Source organism: Macaca fascicularis, chromosome 12 (assembly GCF_037993035.2).
Source record: "Macaca fascicularis isolate 582-1 chromosome 12, T2T-MFA8v1.1".
In the NCBI taxonomy this organism is placed as follows: domain Eukaryota; kingdom Metazoa; phylum Chordata; class Mammalia; order Primates; family Cercopithecidae; genus Macaca; species Macaca fascicularis.
Window position 1 is genome coordinate 133,518,289 of NC_088386.1, and position 18,858 is coordinate 133,537,146.

At 49.1% G+C, this 18,858-nt stretch overlaps 1 protein-coding gene across 35 annotated transcripts in view; it reads left to right on the plus strand.

Moving 5' to 3' along the window:
• Positions 1-981: 981 nt before the first annotated feature.
• Positions 982-18,858, plus strand: part of LRRFIP1 (LRR binding FLII interacting protein 1) — a 167,553-nt gene continuing 149,676 nt past the window's right edge. For all 35 annotated transcript variants that reach the window (XM_005574762.5, XM_074010591.1, XM_074010596.1 and 32 more), the window contains exon 1: positions 982-1,152. In XM_005574762.5, coding sequence (XP_005574819.3) covers positions 1,057-1,152 — 96 coding nt within the window. In that variant the 5' untranslated portion in view covers positions 982-1,056. The remainder of the gene's footprint in view (positions 1,153-18,858) is intronic.

Genomic DNA, 18,858 nt, shown 5'->3' on the forward strand with positions numbered 1-18,858 from the left:
TTCTCCCCATACCCCAAACACACCAGTAATTTTCCCACCCAGTGCTCCTGCGGTGCCCTAAGCAGGGGTTTTTAACCTTTACCTAATCCTCCGATTTGATTTACTTTTAAATCCACCTCTGGAGCATTGACTGTGAGCTTCAGAGAGCGCAAGTAAGTTCATTACTTTTTCAACAAGTAGGAGAGAGCTGCCATGCACCTGCCCCGATCCTAGAGGCTGTAGACCCACGAGAGAAGTGACAAGTCCTTGATCTCAGGGGGCAGACAGCGGGGAGAAGGATGGATGCCAGCACGAAGAACACGCGTGTAAAGACAGAAACGCACACATCCACATCATATTCCCAGAGCCTGTGAAGCCGGCGCCCAGGAGGCTGGCCAAGGTCACAGGAGCCGGCGGTGGTGGCGGGCGGATCCGAGCACATCTCGGCCTGACCCCAGAGCCTAGCTCTCACCCCGGCGAGGGACTTCCACCCGGACTCACCGACTCACCGCCTCACCGCGGAATGGGGAGCGTCAGGCCGAAACATATCCTGTGCCCACCCCTCCGTGCAAACACCTCAAGGCAACCCAAGCCCCTTAAAGCCTTCCTACCCCCAGCTCTCCGGTGGGTAGGTCCCCACTCAACCGGTGCCCACCGCCCTGAGGCGCATCGCTCCGCGATTACCGGCCCGCCAAACAGTCCCCGCGGAGTCCACCCTCCGGGGCTCCCGGTCCCTCAGGTCCCGCGTGCCCGGCCCTGGGCATCCCCAGCGTCCCGGTGGTATCGGACCCCCATCGTCTCTGACACCTGGCGTCTCCGCCCCCCACCCCCGTCCCCCGCCCCGTCCCGCCCCGCCGTCGCTGGTCCCCGCCGTCCCTGGCCCCTGCTGCGGACCTCCGGCTCTGGCTTCCCCCGGGTCCCCGCGGCCCCCGTCCCCCCGCGTCCCCGCGTCCCCGGCCCAGCGCCCGCTGACGCCATGACGCCGCGGCGCAGGGAGGGGCTGGGGCCGGGGCCGGGCCGGGGCGGCGCGAGCGGCTGGAGCAACGGGCCCCGCGGCAGCTGCGGGCGACGCGGTCGATGGACATGGGCACCCAGGGCTCGGGGCGCAAGCGGCTCCCCAATCGGGAGCGGCTCACGGCGGAGGACGACGCGCTCAACCAGATCGCGCGGGAGGTAAGCGCGCCGGGCGGGTAGCCGGGGGGCGCGGGGCGGGCGCGGGGCCCGGGCGGCTGTCAGGGTCTCTCTGGCGTCCGTCTGTCCCGCTGCGCGTCTGTGCCACTGCGCGTCCGGCTCCAGGCGGGTGGGCAGGGCAGGCGAGCGCCGGGGCGCTGATCCCCCGGCGCTGCGCCCCGGCCCCGATCTCGGCGGCCTGCGGACCCGGCACCCGTCCTCCAGCCCCGGGCCCAGCCCGCAACGCTGCGCGCCCTCCCCCACCCCGGCCCCCGTTGGCCGCTGCGCCCTCCGGAGAGGACCCGGGGGCCGCCAGCGCGCGTGGTGGCCCGGGCTGGCCGGGCGGGGGCGAGCTCCCCGCTTTGTTGTGCCGCACGGGAGGAGGCAGGGGCTTAGGCCGGACCTGGAGGCAGTGGACGGTCTCCGGAGGCCACATGGCCCTGCCGAAATGGCCGAGTTGCTCAGGTGACCATTTGTCATCCATCCATCGATGTCACTCAAGGTGCAGCTCAGAGATGAACTTGGGGATCACTGTGAATTTTCTTTCAGGACTGAGCCTGCAAACGGGTCCAGGCACACTGAAAGGTCTTCATTAAAGTTTCCTGGGCAGAGTTTATTGTAACTAAGATCATGTTTGGTGATTAACTTTACCTGTGACTAATTGAAGGCACACTAGAAGTGGGTATTTGTACAAATGCCTTTTTTTTTTTTTTTTTTTTTTTTCCTCCCGCAAGAATTCTACCTTAAGGCTAAAGAATGTACATGACATCCAGAAAGTCGTACAGGGACGGCTTTTCCCGTTGGGAAAAGGGGAGCCAATAGGTTGCGGCCCCATGGGGACAAAGGAAGCTTAATTTTTGACAGTGTTCCCTTTGTACCGTTTGAACTCTGTGCCAGGTGGGTGTATGAACGCAAAGAAAGTCTCTGCCTTGCAGCCCGCCTCACAGGTTCTCTTCCGTGTTGGGTATGATGGCGTGCTTTTCCACATGTGATTCTTCCCACAGGAAACACCTCCAAGCCATTTGGGCTGTAGTGTCTGGCTACATCGTCAGATATTCTGGGGGATCAACTCTGTAACCAATCCTTAGGTGTTTGTAGTTGTAAATACCTGGTTTTGCTCTTACGGACATGTGGCAGTCAATCGGTATTTGTTGAATATTGAGTGAATAGACTTCTGTTTCTCTCTGTATGATACAGAAAAGGGCTTTCCAGGTAAACCCTTATTCATTGCTGGAAGCCCACCGTGACCTCCAGGAGACCTTCCAGACTCTCAGCCCTCTCATATCGCACCAGGCCTAAGTCTCCCTGGTTCCATGGCCCTCCATGGCGTGCCCACACCTGGCATGGCAGTCAGAGTACCTTATCATTATTTGTTCACCTGTAGAAGGTGACACCCAGACAGGAAATATCTTACTTTTGTATCCCAAGAGCTCAGCACAGAGCCAGGCACATACTAGGTGTTCATCAATGTCTGTTACATTAATTAATAAACAAAAGAAGTACAAGGCATTTAAAGGACCTTTGGCTAAATATAGACATTTGCTAAATATAGTAGCTTGAGTATAACTCCCTCCTGTGAAGACAGTCATTTATGTATGCATTTGACCACAGCGCCTAACAAGTGTTCCCTGCAAGGGCCAGAGGTGGCCAGTGAATCGCAAGTCTTGTCTTGATGTCAGTGGTTATGGGGCAAAAGAATGAGAAGAATGAAAGTTCCCAGAGTTTGCCTTTTATCCACTGGTGTTTTTGTTTGTTTGTTTGTTTTGTTTTGTTTTGTTTTTTTGGCACAGTCCCACTCTGTTGCCCAGGCTGGGGTACAGTGGTGTGATCTCGGCTCACTGCAACCTCCACCTCCCAGGCTCAAGAGATCCTCCTGCCTCAGCCTCACCAGTAGCTGGGATTACAGGCACGCACCAACACACCTGGCTAATTTTTGTATTTTTAGTAGAGACAGGGTTTCACCACGTTAGCCGGGCTGGTCTCGAACTCCTGGCCTCAAGTGATCTGCCTGCCTTGGCCTCTCAAAGTGCTGGGATTACAGGCATGAGCTGCTGCGCCCAGCCTATCTGCTCTTTTTATAAAAGAAATTGAAAAGAAAGGCAAGGGAACACTCCTTGGGTTGAGAGCCCCAGGTCCTGCCTCCCACCCAGGAAGATGCAGTTGGAGTTACAGAGATAGACTTGTGAGTCAGAGCTGGGCTTTGAAACGACATAGTTCTTTGCTAGCTGTGCCATCCTAGGAAGGTGAGTTACTCAATCTCCTCTGAGCCTCTGTTTTCTCATCTCTAAAATGGAGAAGAATAAATCTCCCCTGGCTGTCAGGATTAAAGAAAGTGGGTAGCAACGTAAAGTATGTAACTAGGCGGTGGGTAAATATGAGAGCTCCTTACACACCCCTCCCTGTAAAACCCAGCCGTAGATGCAGCTGTTACGAGTGCTGAGTAGCACAGATTGACAGGGCTGGAGGGAGCAGGTGTGACATCTTATGTTTTAGTACAAATTAAATTCTATTTCCCAACTGTGAAAATGAAAATCACTATTCAAATGGCAAATATCTATTCCTTGAATTCATCGGGGTTCTTATAGAAATCAAAAAAAGTGTCTTAGGTTCAGTGCTTTCTTATTCACTCATTGACTCAACAGATACAAGTCATAGTATCCAAATTCCTGTCCTGGGGAGACTGGAGAGTCAAGGAGGAACCCAACAAGGACCTGCTGTGTTTTTTTGTTGGGCCAGGAGTTGGGCCAGAAAGGGGTTGACACCTGCAGATCAATAATGCTAACAGAAGACTGGAAGAGATCTGATATAAAAAGGGCGTAGACAATGCTCTGAAGGTTTGGACAGAGAGAATTATAGCAGGCCAGTGGTGTCAGAAGTGGCTTCCTGGAGGAAGTGGCATTTTGAGTTTTTGAAGGCTGTATCTACCAGTCAAGATGCTTTGGCTGCTGCGACGGAAACCCTGACTGGACTGGCATTGACAAGGGGAAGCATATTGGCTGGAGCACAGCAAGCCCGGAGGCAGGGTAGGATTCCCCGCCAGCCTCACCGGTGGCTCGGGCCTCTTTTTCCCACAGTACCTGCGCAGCTGGTTGGGCTGGGCCATCCTCTGTGGGCGGCCTCATCCTCAGGCTGACTTGCTTCATGAAGGCCACTGGTCTTGGCTTTCCCAGGCTGCCGCTGTGGAGCCCACACACCATCTTTTCTGGTGGCTCGCTCCAGAGAGCCAGCAGTATCTCCCTGGTAAACCTCCATGTGTCCGCCTGGCCACTCCTGCACCAAGCTCTGTGACAAGGACCATGGACTTAGGGGCTCAGTGCCTGTGGCAAAGGTGGGTGGGTCTACCCTGTGACCTGTCAGGCTTGTCCTAGGACTGGGGAGAGCCGGCCTCCCTGAAATACTTGGGAAGGTGTGGGGGCCTGAAAGGAAACTGGGGAGCCTTCAAGAAAGTGGGAAGGAGTGAGCTGGCACTTAGGTCTGGCACCCAAGAACATGCCTTCTAGAGAGTAAGTGGAATATTCTGGGCCGAGGTCATTGGGAAGCCTGAGTCACCTTGCAGAGATGTGGGTCCCAGTTCCGCTGGAGCGAGGGTAAGAGCTAGGCTCCACTGCGCAGGGCTTTGCACTCTTCTGGGTAGAAGCAGGACTCACGGCGAGGGCAGCCTTTGGAGGGTGCATTTCTGCATCTGCAGCTGATGTCCTGCGTCCATGTTATGGTTTAAACTCTAGGCAAGCATATAGTAAAGAGACTTATTTGCAAATGCTGTATTATCACAAGTCGATTATTCCTCACTCTCTCGTTGCAGTGGAATTCAGGCGGGATGTTGTCAGGAAAAAGGTTCAGTACGCACTGGAGAAGCTCATTAGCACCAAAGGCATGAGCTGCGCCTCCCACATCTGGGGAGGGGTGTTTCCAACGCAGATAGATTTTCCTCTCCTGCCTCGTTTCACATTCAGCTGGTGCATTTTGGTAGCATCCCAAACTTTTCATTCAGCACTCTGCGGCTAAGTAAAGTGATACTGGTCCCGCCATGCGACTCTGAGTATTGCTCTCCAATGAAGGTGCTTTTCCCAACAGGAACAGTCATTTGCGCAGGCTGCATTAGGAACTCACCGTGGGGCCTTGTGACAGTGCGGTGAGCTTATTATGTCCTGGTGGTAGGTACTCCTTCCTCACCCAGCAGGACGAGGCCCCTCTCGCCCATAACTGTTTCTGCAGCCTCCTCTCCAAGCTGGCCCCTCTGTGGCCTGTGGCCTTGGGCCCTGATCCATGACGGGGCACTGCTGCCCCACCTGGCTCCCCTTCACCGGCCCCAAGTTGACTTGTGGGCCTGCGGGTGCTGGCTGTTCAGGCCTCACAGCCGCCGTCTTTCACTCAAGCCGTGGCCACACAGGAGTCCAGTTGTGGAGAAGGGGTCACGCTGCCCCCAAGGCAGCCTGCAGCCATCAAGTAACCATTTTGTGAGGACACAAAATGTCCCCCAGCCTTGTTTCAAGGTGCAACCAACTGTGCAGTGTGTTTCCTGCTCTGGAGCTCTCTGTGGGCCAGGCTGAGGCTGACTCCTGCCGAGGCCACCTCCCCGCCCAGCCCTTCACTGACCGGCCTGCCTCCCTCATGCCCCTGCTGGGACGGGGCTCACATCCAGTCCTGCCATGGGCTCTGCTTCTGGAACCCAACATAAAGCCGTGCCCCTCGTTTCGGGTAGTTCATAAATATTGGGTCTTTTAATCTTAAGTCCCCCTTTCATTCCTCTTTTCTCCCTGTCCTTCCCAAATAGCCCTCCTCTATCAGCCTGGGTGGAGGGAGCCTGTCACTCTTCTCCTCAAGGCTGTTGGAGAACCAAGCTGGGGGTGGGGTGCACGTGTTCTTTTCCAGAACAGCCGAGAAATGGGGTTCAGTGAGAAAACTTCACTCTACCTGTCTCCAGCACTACCCTGACCTGGGCCTTGTGGGGTGGAGAGTCCAGGACTGAGGCCGGCTGCCAAGATGCAAATCTGGGTCCCCAGTGCAGTCCCCTGCCCTCAGGTGAGGTGACCCTGGGGCCGGCATTCACCTGCACGCAACCAAGATGTCAGACTTGTCCCTACAACCTATTTCACTTGATTTGAAAGTGAATTTCCTGACTTTTTTCTCTATGAATTTGCTTTTCTGAGGCTGGCCAGCAGATTTCACACCAACTGGACGCTGCTGGACACTGGTTTGCCTTTGGGGTCGGGCCCTGCCCCTTTGTTCCACAGGAGTTGGGAGAGGTGAGGGGCGTTCAGTGCCCGGCAGGACATAGGACTGTCCAGCCTGAACAACATCATGCCTCTATTTGTAACCCAGCCGCAGTGGAGGCCCTGAGGGCCGTTCTGCAGCTCATTCTCCTAAGCCAAACACCATCTTGGCAGATTGTCTGCAAGGTTTTAGGAATGTGACAAGACCGGCGTTCCAGACAGATTTTTACCGACAGTCTGAGCTGTTGGAGGGCGCGAACACTGCGCCTGCGACCTTGGGCTGTTTGTGCGATTCCCAAAAGATGCTACTGGGTTTCTGAGTTTGCAGAAAACTCAGCTGTGGACAGGCCTGCTGGTCCCCAATGGCCCTGGGCCCCACCCCACAGCTATTTTTGTCAGAGGGCCAGCTGTCTCCCTTCTTCCTTTTCTGGGTGACTCTTGAGCCACTCGTTGGCCTGGTACTCAGGGTTGGGATGTGTGTGTGGAGGACATGAGAGGCGGTGTGGATAAGGGAAATCCAGGACCTGGCTTCTAGCCCTGCCCGTCCCCTGTGAGCCCTGCCCGTCCCCAGTGAGTGTGAGACAGGAAAGGAGAGAGGGGCGAACGGAGGTTGCTTCTAAGGCCCAAGGTGTGCCAGGTACTCTGGAAGCTCTACTCCCATAGTTTGTTTATATCCTGTGAAAAGAGTTCAGAGTCTCTGTGTCTGACAGAGAGAAAAAAGACTCAGAGACCGTGTGGAACATGGCTGAGGCCACCTGTTAATTAGGGGCTGCTAGTTCATGGCCCAGGCTGCTTCCTGGATCAGCCCCTCAGCTTCCTCCAAGACCCCGTTCAGGCCATGTCCTGCAGGCAAGCCACCTGCTTCCTATCCCTGGCACATGTTGTCCCCCACTGGCCTCTGAACCACCAGGGGTAACATTTCAGGAGAGAGAGTCCCATATCTGTCTCTGCCTCACTATGTCTCTCATCTTCTTTTTCCATCCTTTCATCTTTAAAATATTTAATTTTTTTTCATCAGAGTAATATATGTTTTTACCCTGACCCTATATTGTCAGGCCGTTCCCCACACAGCAGGCTTGGCAGTCCTTTTAAAATATGTCAGATCATGTCACTTCTCTGATAAAAAACTTTCCAAGGGTGTCTTGTATCACTCCGTAAAAGCCAAGTCCTTAAACAACCTACAAGATCCTAAATGATCTGGTAATGATCTCCTTCTTTATAAATAACATGCATATGTATTACACATTAGTTTATCAATTGCAGATGCTATCAACTGGCTCCTGCATTGAAGGACAGGACTTGGTGTGCATGGGCCCAGTTCAGGCAGGCTCCCTACTTTCCTTCTCTGCATCACACTATATAGTTCATTGTAGTGTGGGGCTAAATGAATATTCACTGACAGGACAGACTGCTTAAGAGTATGGGTGCTAGAATCAGATTTCCTGGGTTCAAATCCCCATTCTGTCCCTTATACCATGACTCACGGCAAGTTACTTATCAACTTTGTGCCTCAGTTCCCACATAGGTAAGATGGGAAAGTTTTAGGAGTATACTTCACCCAGGGCAGTTATGAGGGTAAATGAGATATTTCACAAAAATACCTCAGAACAATGTCTGTCACATAGTAAATGCTCAGTAAATGCTGGTAATGATGATGATGTTGCTGGCTATGTAAATAATGTCAATTGCAGAGCCAAGCAGTGTACTATAATCTTTCCTTCCTTATACAACTTTCTGTTTCTTCTAAAGTTGATGATTTATTTTCTTTTTCATTGCTCATCTGCCTACCCATCTAGCTTATCTATCTATATATCTACATATCTCCAGAAAGTTTTCAACAGAACCCATCAAAATGCTATGTTCTATATGATTAAACAAATCAGATAATCTATCAATTCCATTTTATTATTATATGGAAATCTACCCACTGGAGACCTCTGTCCTCTAGATCTAGTCTGGTCTGGGTGTTCTCCTGGGGGTTTCCTGCACCTGCCATTCCCTCTGCCACCATTCTGAGAATTTCTTTTACCCCCTTTTTATTGTTGTTGTTAGGTCCCTGTTTTCTGGATTCCATATTATCTTCCTTCTTGGATTGCTATCTTATTTTTCTGGAACACATCCTTCAGTAGCTTTTGGAGTAAGAATGCCTCTTCTAAGTATTCACATGTCTGAAAATGTCTTTATTCTACATTCATACTTGATTAATACTTTGGTTGTGTATAGAGTTCTATGTTAAAAATAATTTTCCAAAGAATGATGAAGAACTCTGTGTCTTCTTTGGCATAATTTCTAGTAAGTATTGTTAACTGGAAAAAGTAATATACAAAAAATAGAAATAGTATGCTGTTCCTTGTGTGAGAAAGCCTGCAATTTTCCTGCATTTGCATAAAAATCACTGGCAGAACACAATGAAAGGACTGTAGGGATGCAGGTGGAAGCAGGTTGTCAAGTGCCACTCTTCATGCTCTTGATATTTGAACCATGTGACTGTATTACCTAGTCAATAAAATAAACTAATAAATATCAAAAAAGTGAAATTAGGAGTCAGGCATATGGCTCACACCTGTAATTCCAGCAACTCAGGAGGCTAAGGTGAAAGAATAGCTTGGGACCAAGAGTTCTAGTCCAGCTTGGGCAACAAAGTAGGACCCTTCCTCTAAAAATATATTTTTTTAATTTAGCTGGGCATGGTGGTGCATGCCTGTAGTCCCAGCTATTTGGGAATCTGAGGCAGGAGCATCACTTAAGCCCAGGAGTTCAAGACCAGCCTGGGCAACATAGTGAGACACCCATCTCCACAAAAAAGAAAAGAAAAAGTGACCGGGTGCAATGGCTCACGCCTGTAATCCCAACACTTTGGGAGGCCAGCAAGTGGATCACTTGAACTCAGGAGTTTGAGACCGTCTGGACAACATGGTGAAATCCCTTTTCTACTAAAAATACAAAAATTAGCCAAGCATGGTGGCCTGTGCCTATGGTCCCAGCTAGTTGGGAGGCTAAGGTGGGAGGATCATTTGAGCCCAGGGGACAGAGGTTGCAGTGAGCTGAGATCACACCCCTGCACTCCAGCCTGGGTTGACAGAGCAAGACTCTGTCTCAAATAAAAATAAATAAATAAAATTTAAAAGAAAAAGTTTGGAAACTTTTAGGATCTTCTCTTTATTCTCAGAATTCTCGATTTTTCCCCCACTTATTGAGCATTCATTGGGTTCATTCAATCTGGAAACTTGTATCCTAAAATTCTGGGAAATTTTCTTGAATTTTTTTCCTATCCCCATCAAGTTCTTTTTTATTCTTTTTTTTTTTTTTTTTTTTTTTTTTTGTCTTTTCGTAATACTTCATGGAAGATTCTTCAACTTTACCTTCCACTCCTTCTACTAAGTTTACCTGTTTTATATTTAATTTCTAAGTTTTTTTTGTTGGTCTTTATTTCTCCTTTATAGCATCCTTTCTTGACTCACTGATGCAGTACCTTTTCTTACTACCCCAAGGATATTTAGCAAATTCACTTAATTTGGGGGTTTTCCTGAAATTTTTTTTGTTCCCTGCATCTTGGTCTGTTTCTTCCTGTTTCTTTTTCTCCTTTGTGTGTTTTGGCCTCTGTCATCTTGGAGCCTTTCCCAGATGTGTGGTGATCCTCGGCTACCCTTTCATATTTTAGAGGGAGGCACTAAACATCGTGACTACAATTTGAGCAAAGGCCAGGAAGGGAGATGTCACAAAGTGTGAACAGGAAGCCACACAGGGCGGCTGAAGTGTTGGTATCAGACAGTGGTTCCTCAGGCAGGGGCGTGCAGCTCTGATTTGAACCCATTCTCCTGCCTTTGAGGCTAGTGCCCTTGACCACCATGTCAGTGTCGGGAGGAAACATCGCTTAGTGTTAACAAGTCAGACTTCTCTAATTCGGTGGCTACAAATGGAGTTTTGTTTTTGATTAAGGGACTAGTAAGTCTGGAAAAGAAAGTTGAAAATTAATCTGAGACATACGCCAGGGAAGAAGAGCTAACCTCTAGTGTCTACACAGCCCAAACAAAGGAACCCATCATTATGCTATTCTTTTACTGAGAGTGAAATAAAATGTCAAATTAGGTGAGCAAATACAGATAGTAAAAAAAAAAGAGAGATTTTCATATCTTCAGGCATCAAGAATTGGGCCGGGCATGGTGGCTCACGCCTGTAATCCCAGCACTTTGGGAGGCCGAGGTGGGTGGATCACCTGAGGTCTGAAGTTCAAGACCAGCCTGACCAATATGGTGAAACCCCATCTCTACTAAAAATACAAAAATTAGCCAGGTGTAGTGGCACGCACCTGTAGTCTCAGCTACTCGGGAGGCTGAGGCAGGAGAATTGCTTGAACCAGAGAGGGAGAGGTTGCAGTGAGCCAAGATTGCGCCACTGCACTCCAGCCTGGGCAACAGAGTGAGACTCCATCTCAAAAAAAAAAGAAAAGAAAAGAAAAGAAAGGAAGAAAGAAAAAGAAAAAAAGAAAAGGAATAATTCATTTATTTGCTTGGAAAGTTCTCTAAGATCTGAGATATACTTTCCATAAAACAAATAAAATACCTGGAGAGTTGAGGTAGGCAGAATGTGATATGGCCTTGGCAGCAAGTAAACCCTTGGATCAGCAAGTCTCTGAGAGCCAGATCTGTTCAGTGCCTCCACTGGCATATTATATTACAAACTCTCCACCCACTCTTGGCTTGGGGAGTGAATGAAAAATCACATAGTGGTCATGATCATATTTAAACATAAAGAAATCAGGAGATCTAAATTTGTTCATGTATTTTTAACCATCATGTAGGTTTATCAATTTTGCCATCATTGTCCTTGATTTCTTTCATTTTTATTTTTCACTTTCTTTGATGACATTCCTTAGGCATCTGGGAAGATGTGGGGTTTTCCAGGTTGACACTTATGGAAGTGGGGCTTCCATGCTGAGCTAGCATGGCTCTACCCTGTATTCCCTAAGACAGCAGCCCTCAACCTTTTTGGCACCAGGGACCAGTTTTGTGGAAGACAACTTTCCCACTGACCAGGGTGTGGGGATGGTTTGGGGATGATTCAAGCACATTATATTTATTGTGTATTTTGTTTCTATTATTATTACACTGTAACATGTAATGAAATAATTATACAATTCACCATAATGTAGAATTAGTGGGAGCCCAGAGTTTATTTTCCTGCAATTACACGGTCCCATTTGGGGGTAATGGGAGACAGTGACAGATCATCAGGCATTCGATTCTCATAAGGAGCACACAACCTAGATCCCTCACATGTGCAGTTCACAGTAGGGTTTGCGCTCTTATGAGAATCTGATGCTGCCACTCATCTGACAAGAGGTGGAGCTCAGGTGGGAATGTGAGTGATAGGGAGTGGCTGTAAATACAGATGAAGCTTTGCTCACTCACCCGCTTGCCGCTCACCTCCTGCTGTGCATCCCAGTTCCTAATAGGCCACGGACTGGTACCAGTCTGTGCCCTGGGGGTAGGGGACCTCTGCCCTAAGATATTGCTTTAAATTACCCCCAGCATATTTTGAAATCACCCAAAGCTATGCTGTCTATAGGACTCTGTGCTCTGTATCTGTACAGTGCACTGTGGTAGCCACTAGTCCTCTGTAGTTACTGAGCACTTGAAATGCGGTCAGTGCAGTTGAGGATCTGCATGTCAAATTAACTTCATTGCAATGCATTTAAATGTAAAGAGCTACATAAGTCTTGGGGCTGCCATGTTGGCCAGTGCAGTTCCAGAGCAATTCCCTTGTGGAAATACATTGTCATAGAGGTGTGTTCTGCAATGTGGGATATTTATTGGCTACTTACACATGGGGCTGCATACCACTCATGAGCAGTGCAGGTGGACCGGACTGACTGATGGACTGATCTATTGCAGGTTGGAACCTTTGTGGGACTGTGGTCTCCAGGACCTGTGGGTCAGCCTTTTTAAGTTGTGTGACCATAGGCAAGTGAATGCAACCCAGTCTATTTTTTTGTTTGTTTGTTTGTTTTGTTTTTTTTAATCTGAGGAAGAGGAATGCTGTCATGTGGGGTGGTCGTGGTAATGAACTACAGCCCACACGCTGCAGGGCGTGCTGCCTGGCACCTGGTAGGTGGCAACTAAATGGTGGTGGTCTTTTGCTACCTTCAGGTGGCTGTGGTTAGCTCTAGAAGGAGGCAGTCGTGCTTCTTGACTGGTTGGGACGTGCCCCAGGGCTGAGATGGGGATTGGGTGGAGCATGTGAGAAAAATACAGGAAAGATGATCTCCCATGCCTAAGAGGGACACAGACAGCCCTTGGGACTGATTAAATGAACTCAGAATAAAAGCACAAATGGCTGTCACTGTAAATATGTGTGTCTTTAGTGTCAGTGTCCCTGGGGACTTCTTATAAGTTTGAAGCGTGTTACCATTCTTGGCATTGAGACAGTCAGTGTCACTTTTATTTCTTGGTCTTGAATTCAAGAATCGACAGTAAGATGCCATCAGATTTTTCAAGCCGCTTCACCATCAAGCATCCTAGTCTTGGTGCCCGGGTCTTTGGTTGGCTTCCCGGAAATAATGGGCCACTTCACCCCAGCCTTGTTCTGCACTGTTTATCTTTGGGCTTATCTGACCTCTTAGAACCTACTAAATAACCCGCCTATTTTTAACCAATGCCTAGAGCCAGCTCCAGAGGAATTGCCACATGAGTTGAGATGAGGTGATGGCCACATGGTTTTCCAGCTCTTCATTTCAGTATCCAAAGTTTTTTCTTTGTTTTCTCTTGTGTTAGGGTTTCTCAATCTGGGCACTACTGACATTTAGGGCTGGGTAATTTTCTCTCCTGGGGGGTGCTGTCCTATGCATTATAGGATTTTAAACAGCATCCCTGGCTTCTGCCCAGTAGGCGCCAGTAGCGCCCCGCTCCCCAGCTGTGACCACCAAACATGCTTCCAGACATTGTCAAATGGCCCATGGGGAAGAAGATACCCAAATGAGGATCTCTGTTTCAGGTTTCCCCTGCCACCCTGCTGGGTTTGTACCTTGAGCTCTAACCACTCCCCTCAGCTAGAGAACCCTGGGTCTGGCAGTGGCTACAACCGTTTGCCCTCCTGCAAGGAGGGTAGAAAGCCCTAGCTGACCACATCACATTCTTGGCGTTTCCTCCATTTAAACCTCCTGGAAGTTAGTACAGAGGGGGCCACATACCCTGGAAGCTGAGATGGAGCCATTTTAGAAGTCAGCTGCAGGCTCAGGGAATGGAGACATGAGTTGCCAATGTGATTACACTTTGCTGTGCTTTAGAATTGTGCTTGAGCTGATGGCAGGGCTGGGGACAGTCTATACCAAGATACCACAGACCGGGGGCTTTAGCATGGAAGTTGATCTCTCCCCGTTCTGGAGGCAGGAAGTCCAAGACCTAAGTGCTGGCACATTCAGCGCACACCTCTTGTCTGCATCTTCAGATTACTCAAAATCCAGATGTGGCTGCAGGAGAAGGGACGGGGAAGACCCCCAGCTTTAGTCTCACCTATGGGGGTGGGGCTGGAGACCCATTCATCCTTCACCCCCCAGGATGAGAAGGGGGACTGGATGTTGGACAACAGAAAGATCAGTGACTGCCACATTTCCACAGGATTAAAACTGTCCCCATATCTCCTGTAAAAGCACATTGCTGAACTTCTTAAAATAGATGACCAGATCATTGTCTTGTTTGGTGCATCAAGCCCTGGGTCTCCACAGCTCTCTGCATGACACTCTCCTCACCATCTCTCAACTGATCTCAGAAAGTACTGTGTGGTCCCCGCCCCTCCACTCCTGTTCGCAGCAAGAGAACCCCGAGAACCTGCAGTGTCTACCCAAAGACTCCCCCTTCCAACCCCTGGGCTCTCTTTTCCCTTGGCCAAAAGGCTTGCATCTCAGCCTGCTGGGATGAGACAGGAAGGGATCATTAACCATGTGAATGTTCCAGCATATTCAGCTCTGTGGTTTCTACCTCTTGCTTCCTTTTTTATGTACAATTTGCAAAGGAAAACACACACATACACTGTCCCTTTCACTGATTGAAAATTCAGCTTTAATATTCCATTTGGTTTAATCAATAATATTCTTTTTAAAAATGGTATTCCTCCCAGAGCTTTGGGAGGCCAAGGCAGGAGGATCGCTTGAACCTAGGAGTTTGAGAATAACCTGGACAACATAACAAGAATTCTTCTCTATTTAAAAAAAAAAAAAAAAAAAAAAGCCGGGTGCAGTGACTCACACCTGTAATCCCAGCACTTTGGGAGACCGAGGCAACCAGATCACCTGAGGTCAGAAGTTCAAGACCAGCCTGGCCAACATGGTGAAACCCCATCTCTACTAAAAATACAAAAATTAGCCAGGCATATTGGCTGGTGCCTTGGGAGGCTGAGGCAGGAGAATCGCTTGAACCCAGGAGGTGGAGGTTACAGTGAGCTGAGATCATGCTATTGCACTCCAGCCTGGGCAACAGAGTGAGACTCCATCTCAGAAAAGAAGAAAAATCGTGTTCCTTTTGGTTTAAGGCTTAATCAATCTTTTCTCCTTGGATTTCTGTTTTTGTGATTGGTGTTAAAATTTCAATCTATTTTTCTTTCCTAAATATCTTTTCCAATTTTTCCCTATATAGAACGCAATAGTTAATAAATTATATTGAATATATGTGTGGTGGGAGGATTGCCTTGCAGATCAACAGGTTGCACTCTGTATTACCAATAGCTTGTTTTTTAAAAAAAGATTTTTTAAAATGTATTAAAGTATACCAGGTTAAAGTAACATATAACATGCACAATATATTGTACAGTTTTGTGTCCTGCTTTTAAATTTTTTAAGTTATTTCAGATAAGGATACTCCTGATCCTTGGGAGGACTTCCTGGGCATTGTCTTAGATGGCTGTGTGCTTCCTTTCTTGGGCCCTTGCAGGGTTCGGGTTTGTCTTGGTGTGAAGTTTTCCTCCTAACTCCCATGACTAGAGACACTTCACACACTCGTGAGAGAATCTTTGGGGGACCCAGGGAGAGTGCAGTGTAGAGGGTCAGCCTTGGGTGCTGTGGCCGGGAGACCTCCTCAGACAAGCGGCAAGCATCTCTGAGTCTCAGTGTTTCCACCTGGCAAGGAGAGGCGATACTGGGTGGCTGTGAGGAGCGTATGAGGCAATGCAGACATGAGGCCTTAGGATGGGCCTTCAGGGATCGTGCTGGCTAAGGACCGTGTGTGTGCAGTTGCCCCGTCTGCCACCTGTGCTCAAAGACTTTCAGACTCAGAGGTTGAGGCCCGACTTCTGCCCCCAGCTTCACTCCAGGTTCCAGGCTCCAGGCCTCAGGTTCCCAGTCCCAGGTTCTAGGCTGAGGGTTTTGGTTCCAGGTTCCAGACTAGGGTTTCAGGTTCCAGGTTCCAGGCTAAGGGTTTCAGGTTCCGAGTTCCAGGTTCCAGGCTAAGGGTTTTGGTTCCAGGTTCCAGGCTTCAGGCTTCCAGTTCCAGGTTCCAGGCTAAGGGTTTCAGGTTCCAGGCCCCAGGTTTAGGCCAAGGGTTCCCAGTTCCTGGTTCTAGGCTCCAGGATTCAGGTTCTGAACTCTAGGTCTTCAATCCTAGGCTCCAGGTTGCAGGATCTGGACTCGTACACCAGCTCCAGGCTACCTGGAGAAGGGAGGAAAGGTTGCAGGGCCAAGTCCACCCTCGTTTTACCACCTCCTCTATAAGGTGGGATAAATCTGCCTGCTAACCTCACAGAGTTCACATGAGGTCCCAATGAGAAAACATTTGAGATGATGCACATAAAGCCTAAAGGGCTTTGCAGCTGTGAGATGGTGGTGATATTATTGTCAGAAAAGTTTAAAATAAATTCTTAAACACTCAGATGTTTCAGGCTAGTTTATAGCTGCTTCTGAACATGGAGCAGTGTGCTCACTGGCCAGAGGGCCACCGCGCACTCGCTATGCCTCTTTTGGCAATGCTGTTGCTTTCTTCTGCAATTGGAGGAGATCTACACCACCCAGAATTTGCTAGAAATGCTGGGTCTTGAGCCCCACCTGTGCTACTGACTCAGAACCTCTGGAGGTGGAGCCAGCCATCTGGGCTTCTGACACACCCCTGGACGATTCGGGCGCACCCTCACCTTCAGAAGTTCTGCCTTTGGTAGATGGATGCCGTTGGTGTATCTGGCTATAGAGATGGGAGAATGCATTTACTCTGATGTTCCTGATTAGCAGAGAGTGGCTTTTTCCTGTTCAGATGGCTGAGGAGTGAATAACTTCGGTCATAACCGTTAGCATTGCTGTGACCTTCCCGCTAGGCGAAGCTGCTGTTTGAGGATTTGCTCCCTCTTGGAGGGCTCCCTCCCTTCTCCCAGGGGAGAGCCTGGCCAGGGCCCCCAGCTCTGTGGGTCTGCACTTGGCACACAGCAGACCCTGGATCGCTAGGGTTTAGTGGCAGAAAAGTGAGTGAATGAATAAAGGAACAGATGGATGAATGAATGAATGAATGAGTGAATGAATGAATGAACTTAGCCTGACTTCCCGTAACATTTGGAAATTCTGATTCTTTTCAAACTAGAACAAGATTTGAAAAAGCTTGTCAGAAGTCACTTACATATAAGTGAAGGTTTAGGGAAGCAGGATTTAATTTGGCCGGGTGTGGATTCTCAGAAATGTTCATTTTGATTCCCCCTCACTCTGGCCGGGGTGGTTTGCGACCTTACCCCTCTTTCATGTAATAAGATATGGAGGGGAAAATTAAAGCAAGAAACCAAATCCTTTTCCTGTTCACTCTGACAGTTGTTCCCTCTTTCCAGTTCCTTGTTTTTATGGTTTTTCCTCCCTTGTGTTTCTCCTCTGGCTTTTGTTGCAATGTATGCACTTGGAAAAAATCTTCTGAATGATCCTAGCGATGGGGCTTTGGCCTCACTGGGCGTCGTGTGCGCGATCGGGTTGCACTGCACACTGCCGGCATGATGAGCTTGCACTCCCTAAAAAGGCAATCATTGTGTCCAGGAAAACTCTGCTAGGTTGATGGCGCACGCCCAGGGGCTGAAGTCACTTGGACCAAGTTTGTAGAACATGCTCTGTGTGGCTTCCCTGTTGGGGCAGGGGGATTGGGCCAGAGGAATTTAGGTGTATTAATACACCCTGCCAGGTGCAATAAATAGCCACCTTTGCCTGACCTTAACCTCAACTAAGCGCCGTGCTTCTCAGGAGCCCTGGACACCCCGGGAGTAACTGAAAACCTCTGGAGGAGAGTTATGCTGGTGTTCATGGGTTAGAGGCAGGCGGCGGGCTGGAGAATTCAGATGGAAATAAAAATGAGTCAATGTTGGAGATGTGTTTTGTGAAACCGGAAAGCTTAGCTAGAATGATCTTTAAGAGAATACGTAACATGTTCTAACTGACAACAGGATTTTCCCAGTTTTCCCACTAATGTCTCTTTTCTGTTCTAGGATCCATCTGGGATCCACATTGCGTTTTGTCATCAGTTCACCTTGGACTCCTCCAATCCGTGACGATTTCTCAGTATTTACTTGTCTTCCCGACCTGGTGCTTTTGAAGAGTAGCTGTTAGGTATCTTGCAGAATTTGGATTTGTCTGATTAGACTGAGGTCTTGGATTTGGGGGAAGAATCGCATAGAGGTGAAGCGCCCTTTCCCTCACATCCTACAGGGACGCACGGCACCAACGTGGCTTCTTACTGGGGATGGTGACCTAGATCACCAGGCTGAGATGGTGTCTGTGGGTTTCTCCTCTATAAAGTTACTGCTTCTCCCTCTCCCTGCTCTGGAAGCAAGTCACTAAGTGCAGCCCACATCCAGGGAAGTGGACCCCGGCTGCCCATCCTGGCAGGAGGAGGATCAAAGAATTAGCGTTCCTAAGGTTAGAACCATCACCATCATTAGTAAATTTGGAGAGAGATACTCAGAGGCTATGCAGATATCCTGTGTCACCCTGAAGTATTCATCCGTGGATAGGTCATTCTTCTTTTAGTGTGAATATCAAAAGCAGTTATTCAGTGCAACCAGTGGACTTGAGGGCAGGGACTGGGAAGCCCTGGAGTGGTCGTGGCTCAGCCCCGTGCTCCTGGCTGTGTTCCTTCCCTCCTCGCTGCCAAGATGCTGCTGCGCCCTGGTCTCACAAACACCTTTGAGTATTCTGCTCACTGCTGGGGATGTGGACTCTGACACCTTCCTACCCCTCACCGTTCCCCTCTCCTCCAGCTTGCCACCACCAAAGCCAGTAGCGACAAAGGAGGTGCCAGGGACAGCTGCTCCTGCGGGAGCTCTCTCTGTGCTCTGGACCCTGACATGGATGAAAACAAGATATGCTTGGGAGATAATTGGTTAACTTTGTCTTCTTTTGGGAGATGGGGTGGCTAAACACTAGATCATTACTTGAATGAAGGTTTTATAATGGATGGAAAGAATAGCGACTTTCTTCATCCTAACTCAATGTCACTCTTCATGATGTACTCAGTTACTCCCTTTTAGAAATTATCTTAAACAAGGGTGA